General features: G+C 42.8%; 1 protein-coding gene across 1 annotated transcript; it reads right to left on the bottom strand.

The window, feature by feature from the left end:
* Nucleotides 1–309: 309 nt before the first annotated feature.
* On the bottom strand, nt 310–6402 carry LOC310932311 (U8 snoRNA-decapping enzyme; the record flags this gene model as incomplete). Its single annotated transcript, XM_083895611.1, has 4 exons — nt 310–1684; nt 3026–3281; nt 6041–6081; nt 6271–6402. 4 exons carry the CDS (start codon nt 6400–6402, stop codon nt 1439–1441), a joined length of 675 nt encoding a protein of 224 aa, XP_083751737.1. The 3' UTR covers nt 310–1438.
* Between the last annotated feature and the right edge of the window lie 303 nt (nt 6403–6705).

Here is a 6705-nt window from a genome sequence, read left to right as displayed (position 1 = left end):
ATGTAGCTAGCTCATTTACGTAGGGTGCAAATTGCCAAAATGGACGACGTCTACATACACATACATGTATATATATATATATATATATATATAAATATATACACACATATATATATACACATATATATATATATACACATATATACATATACACACATATATACATATACACACATATATATACATACATACACATATATATACATATACACATATATATATACACACACATATATAAACATATATACACACACACACATATACATATATATACACACATACATACAAATACACACATATATACATACATAAGAGATAAGAGAGTCCTTTATTCGTCCCAAAGTGGTAAAATATAGTGTTACAGCAGCAACACAGTAAAGATACGGATAATAAACGTGCATTAAGAAGAAAGTACAAAATAAAAAGATATAATACCAAGACTACATATATATATTAAAAAAATAGAGTAGAATGTCTAATATTCTAGTATAATGTCATATATATCTCACACACTGGACCTTAAAGTTTTTATATCATAAAAGTTTTTCAATTTTCCAGTTTGACATTTAAAAAGGAGCGAAATTACAGAATCGTGGGGGAAGAAAATAATTCATTCTGAACGATTTTAATTCCATTAACGTTGAAAAGAGTCGATAACGTTTCATCCTGTTTGATGCTCAGCAGGCAAACCATGAGTCAGCACTTTGTGTGTTTGTGTTGGATACGAGAATCTACGAGTGTTAGAGAAAGGGCTACCGGTCCTGGTCCAGGCCCTCACTGGAGACCTGAGAAACCTGGTCCTAATGAGGCTATGGGCCAATTCCAATTCCTATCTTAACCCTCGAGCTCAACCCTTAATCTTAACTGGCCCTCAAAACCAAGTGTTGAGGGTTATTTTGTCACTTAGAAATGGGACACCCCTTAAATGCAGATACGTCTTCAGACTGTAGGGGGCAGAATAACGCCAAAGCTGCGTCCAGTCTGTCAACTCCAAAAAAGAAGAAGAAGAAGAAGAACACATTTACGTCGGGAGAATTTTTATATCTCTATTAACAAAGAAAATACTAGCGCACTCGTATCACTGCTTTCGACGCCATCTTTCTTATGCGAAAACACGCAATGCATTCTGGGTAGCCCTTGCTCCCAAGGGTGGTCTCGGAAAATCTCAACATTGAGGGCGATGCAGCCCTTAAACTCGCCCCTCAACTCAATTTTTCTGAGAATCAGGGACAGCACTTGGACTAGAGGGAGAACATTTTTGAGATTAAGGGTTAAGCGAGGAATCGGAATTCACCCTAAACCTCATTTCTGGGGAACTGGTTAAGTTTGAAACGTGGTTATGATTGAGATTAGGATTAACACTGTGTTTAGGCGTCTAAATGATCAATGCAGAAGAACAGATTGATATGATGTGTAACGCGTGTAACGTGTGTGCGTTTCAACGCCACTTCCTCTTGGCGTCGGTCAGCGCCAGCGCTGCCTTCAGGTCTCCGGCCGTGTGCGAGTGTATCTTCAGAGCGTGAGTCAGCGCTCTGTGCAGATCCTCGGCAGAGACCAGGTTCAGACGCATCACAGAGTCCACGAGCTGGGAGCGAGAGTTTCCGATGAACGAGTGCGACAGGAAGGACCCGAGGCCAGCTTTGCTTTTGGTGGAGTAGAGCGGAACTCTGACCATCCCCAAAACCTGGAGGAGGAGGGGGAGGATCACGGATCACGGCTCAGATACGACGTTTGAAACGGCTGTTGCAGCAATTTCCTGGAGACGTACTCCAACCTGACCACAACTACGACTCGCCAAGATCCAAAAGACCCGACGGAGACCAGATCCAGAAGACCCAACAGAGACCAGATCCAGAAGATCCAGAAAACCCAACAGAGACCAGATCCAGAAGACCCAACAGACCCAACCAGATCCAGAAGACCCAACAGACCCAACCAGATCCAAAAGACCCAACAGAGACCAGATCCAGAAGACCCAACAGAGACCAGATCCAGAGGAGAAGCAGCTAAAATATGAGGCTAACTCGACTGTCTGTTTGTCTGTCAGGCCAAATGGTCTAGATCAGGGTTTCTCAATCTGAATCAGGGTTTCTCAACAAGACCCAGGTCAAATGGTCTAGATCAGAGTTTCTCGATAAGAAACAGGTCAAGTAGTCCACATTAATCCACAGTCTTTTAATCCTGGTCCTGTACCAGATCAAGTTGTCTAGATCAGGGTTTCTCAATCAGAACCAGGCCAAATGGTCTCGATCAGGGTTTCTCAATCGTGGTCTTGGGAACCAGGTCACATAGTGTAGATCAAGGTTTCTCAATCCTGGTCTTGGGAACCAGGTCAAATGGTCTAGACCAGGGTTTCTCAAATCAGAACCAGGCCAAATGGTCTCGATCAGGGTTTCTCAATCCTGGTCTTGGGAACCAGGTCACATAGTCTAGATCAGAGTTTCTCAATCCTGGTCTTCGGAATCAGATCAAATGGTCTAGACCAGGGTTTCTCAAAACGGGACCAGGCCAAATGGTCTCGATCAGGGTTTCTCAATCCTGGTCTTCGGAATCAGATCAAATGGTCTAGATCAGGGTTTCTCAAAACGGAACCAGGCCAAATGGTCTAGAGCAGGGTTTCTCAATCCTGGTCTTGGGGACCAGGTCACAGTCTAGATCTGGGTTTCTCAATCCTGGTCTTCGGAATAAGATCAAATGGTCTAGATCAGGGTTTCTTAAAACGGAACCAGGCCAAATGGTCTCGATCAGGGTTTCTCAATCCTAGTCTTGCGAACCAGATCAAATGATTTAGATCAGGGTTTCTCAAATCCGAACCAGGTCAAATGGTCTAGATCAAAGTTTCTCAACAAGACCCAGGTCAAATGGTCTAGATCAGGGTTTCTCAAATTGGAACCAGGTCGAATGGTCTAGAACAGGGTTTCTCAACAAGACCAAGGTCAAAAAATTCATTAAAAACAGAGGACGAATCACTGTCTTCACCTTTAACCTTTGACCCCTGAGCCCAAAATCAAACCATCCTCATTACCTCCAGTCCGTGATCTGCTGCTGTGGACGCGGCGGCTCGCTCCACCTCCCTGATCTGCTCCTCCTCCATCTTCTTCACATAGAAGTGAGTGATGAGACGGTAGGAGGAGGAGGAGGAGGCGGAGAAGACGGGAGGAGGAGGAGCATAACGGGAGGCCACCAGGTCTTCCTCTGATACGGGGACAGCCACGCCCACCTCCTCCAACAACTCCCTGGTGAGGCCCGCCTCCAGCGTTTCTTCTGAAGGGTTGACGAGCCTGGAGAGTGGTGGAGGGTCAAAGGTCAACATCAGGCGTGACAGCAGATTAATAATGTTTGCAGTATTGTTCTCTGGAGAATCCTCAATGCACAGGTAAATAAATCCATTTCAAAGCCTGAATGAAGTCACCAATGCCTGAACTATGGATTTTGAACTGTTTGACTAAATCGGAACCAGGTCAAATGGTTTAGATCAGCGTTTCTCAACAAGACCCAGGTCAAATGGTCTAGATTAGGGTTTCTCAACAAGACCCAAGTCAAATGGTCTAGATTAGGGTTTCTCAACAAGACCCAAGTCAAATGGTCTAGATTAGGGTTTCTCAATCCTGCTCTTGGGAACCAGATCGAATTATCTAGTTCAGGGTTTCTCAAATCGGAACCAGGTCAAATGGTCTAGATCAGGGGTTCTCAATCCTGGTCTTGGGAACCAGATCAAATGGTCTAGATCATCCATCCATCCATTATCTACCGCTTTATCCTCCACCAGAGGGTCCCGGGCGGTGCTGTGCCTATCTCAGCAGACATTGGGCGATAGGCGGGGTACACCCTGGACAGTTCTTGGTCTAGATCAGGGTTTCTCAAATCGGATCCAGGTCAAATGGTCTAGATCAGGGTTTCTCAATAAGACCCAGGTCAAATGGTCTAGATCAGGGTTTCTCAACAAGACACAGGTCAAATGGTCTAGTGGGGTTTCTCAAATCGGAACCAGGTAAAATGGTCAAGATCAGGGTTTCTCAAATCAGAACCAGGTCAAATGGTCTTGATTAGGGTTTCTCAATCCTGGTCTTGCGAACCGGATCAAATTATCTAGTTTAGGGTTCCTCAAATCGGAACCAGGTCAAATGGTCACAATCAGGGTTTCTCAATCCTGGTCTTGCGAACCAGATCAAATAATCTAGTTTAGGGTTTCTCAAATCGGAACCAGGTCAAATGGTCTAGATCATGGGTTTCTCAACAAGACCCAGGTCAAATGGTCTAAATTAGGGTTTCTCAATCCTGCCCTTGGGAACCAGATCAAATGTTCTAGATCAGGGTTTCGCAATCCTGGTCTTGGGAACCAGATCCAATGATCTAGATCAGGGTTTTTCAAATCGGAACCAGGTCAAATGTTGTAGATCAGGGTTTCTCAATCCTTCTCTTGCGAACCAGGCCAAATTGTCCAGATCACGGTTTCTCAAATCGGAACCAGATCAAATGTTTTAGATCAGGGTTTCTCAATCCTTACTTTTGGTTTGATGCTAAAAGTTAAAAGTGTGGCTGTAGAATTTAAAAAGTACAGCAGAGTGGAAATAGTTCCTGGCTTTGGGAGGACAGCGGGGTCCACTGGCGCCCCTTAGTGGACTGATATTTTCATTATTAGAGGATCTATTTGTTAACTGTTTGACAAACATCTACAGTGACTGTGTCAGGGCGAACTCAGTGAACTCTTAAAGGACGACTATAGAATGCAACGGCAGAAGCAGAAAAACAGGATCGCTCAGATTTTTTGAAGTTCTGTTGTAAGATGTATGAAGGAGTTTAGGAGAATCAGTAAAAGAACTGGATCGTTCTGGCTTTGGGAGACCCAAATCTTTTGGAAATTTTGGTTCCCAGATAGGGTTGCAAAATTCCCGGGAACTTTCAAAGTCGGAAACTTTCCATGGGAATTTATGGGAATAAACTGGAAATGTTCAAAGTTGAAGGTTGGGAACAAATATAGCACTCAATACCCAGTCAGAGTTTGATGTGAATACAGTCGAGTACAATCACAGTAACACAGCATGGACACTTAATTACTGCAGGGCTACGGAGGCCACGCCCCCTACCTGTATTGTACAACAACGTCTGATTTTTTTAATTTGGTAGTTGATGATTTGAGTTACAAGATATAGTAGTACAAGATTTACTCTAAGTCCAATAAAATCAAAATTGTGAACTTCAAATAGAAACTGTGGTTAAAAAAAGTAAATAAATAATCGAGCTAGCTCGTCAAACTGAATTGCAGATACCGCTAACTGTTATTGTGGCTCTGTCAAAACTGAATTGCAGATATCGCTAACTGTAATTGTGGCTCGTCAAACTGAATTGCAGATACCGCTAACTGTTATTGTGGCTCTGTCAAAACTGAATTGCAGATATCGCTAACTGTAATTGTGACTTGTCAAAACTGAATTACAGATATCGCTAACTCATTATGACTCGTCAAAACTGAATTACAGCTATTGCTAACTCATTATGACTCGTCAAAACTGAATTACAGCTATCGCTAACTCATTACGACTCGTCAAAACTGAATAACAGCTATCGCTAACTCATAACGACTCGTCAAAACTGAATTACAGATATCGCTAACTCATTATGACTCGTCAAAACTGAATTACAGCTATCGCTAACTCATTACGACTCGTCAAAACTGAATTACAGATTCGTCATACTCGTCAATTCTCATTCATTCCCATAATCCTTTAGAATATTTCCAAAATAGTCAACACGCCACGCTCGACGTCGTCACTTTAAAGTTAGACAAATAAAGTTTTCCAAGAAGGAAATTTGCCTCTGGATAGTGAAATACAATAAAAACGTATTCTCATCTGCGACGTTATCGCTCTACCAAGGTGATATTATGGTGAGGTACTTGTACTTTTCCAGTACTTCATCCACCACTGACTGTTTCTTGTGCGTCGTGACGGTTGATCTCTTCTGACAGCTCCAGCAGCAGAGACTTACAAACGTATAAAAGTAAAAACAACAACGCGGCAGCCGCACGGAAAACACTCACCCGCCAGGGAAACCCAGCAGACCGTCATAACGCATCTGCATCTGCGGGGGGGGGATAACACAGAAAAACAAAAAGAATTCACACTCTGATGCATCCACAGACAGAACACAAACACACAGAGGGCACAGACCTCTGCGTTTTCAATGAATTACAGACACGTGATGAAAACTTCCTTCAACTAGCCTCGGAATTATTATTTTCAGAAAACGTTCTCACAAGCTCTAACTCACCAGTATGATATGTCTGATCGGTATTTTCCCAAACAGTTGAGTTTTCGTGTCCGAGTAGAGCATCACGTGACACGCGTGTCTGTAGCCCGAACACGCCAACGCCTCTTCCCTCGACATTTGTCCACTCGCCATCTACAGACACACGGAGAAAACAGTCAAAACTGAATTACAGATATCGCTAACTGTCATTATGACTCGTCAAACCTGAATTACAGATATAGCCAACTGTTATCGAGACTAGTCAAAACTGAATTACAGATATCGCTAACTGTTATCGAGACTAGTCAAAACTGAATTACAGCTATAGCTAACTGTTATCGAGACTAGTCATAATCTGAATTACAGCTATCGCTAACTGTCATTGTTATTCGTCAAAACTGAATTACAGATAGCGCTAACTGTTATCGAGACTACTGAAAACTGAATTACAGATAA

The sequence above is a fragment of the Microchirus variegatus genome, assembly GCF_963457635.1.
Source record: "Microchirus variegatus genome assembly, chromosome: 9".
Lineage (NCBI taxonomy): Eukaryota > Metazoa > Chordata > Actinopteri > Pleuronectiformes > Soleidae > Microchirus > Microchirus variegatus.
Note: the sequence above shows the minus strand (reverse complement) of the source record. Positions and strands in the feature narration are given on the sequence as shown.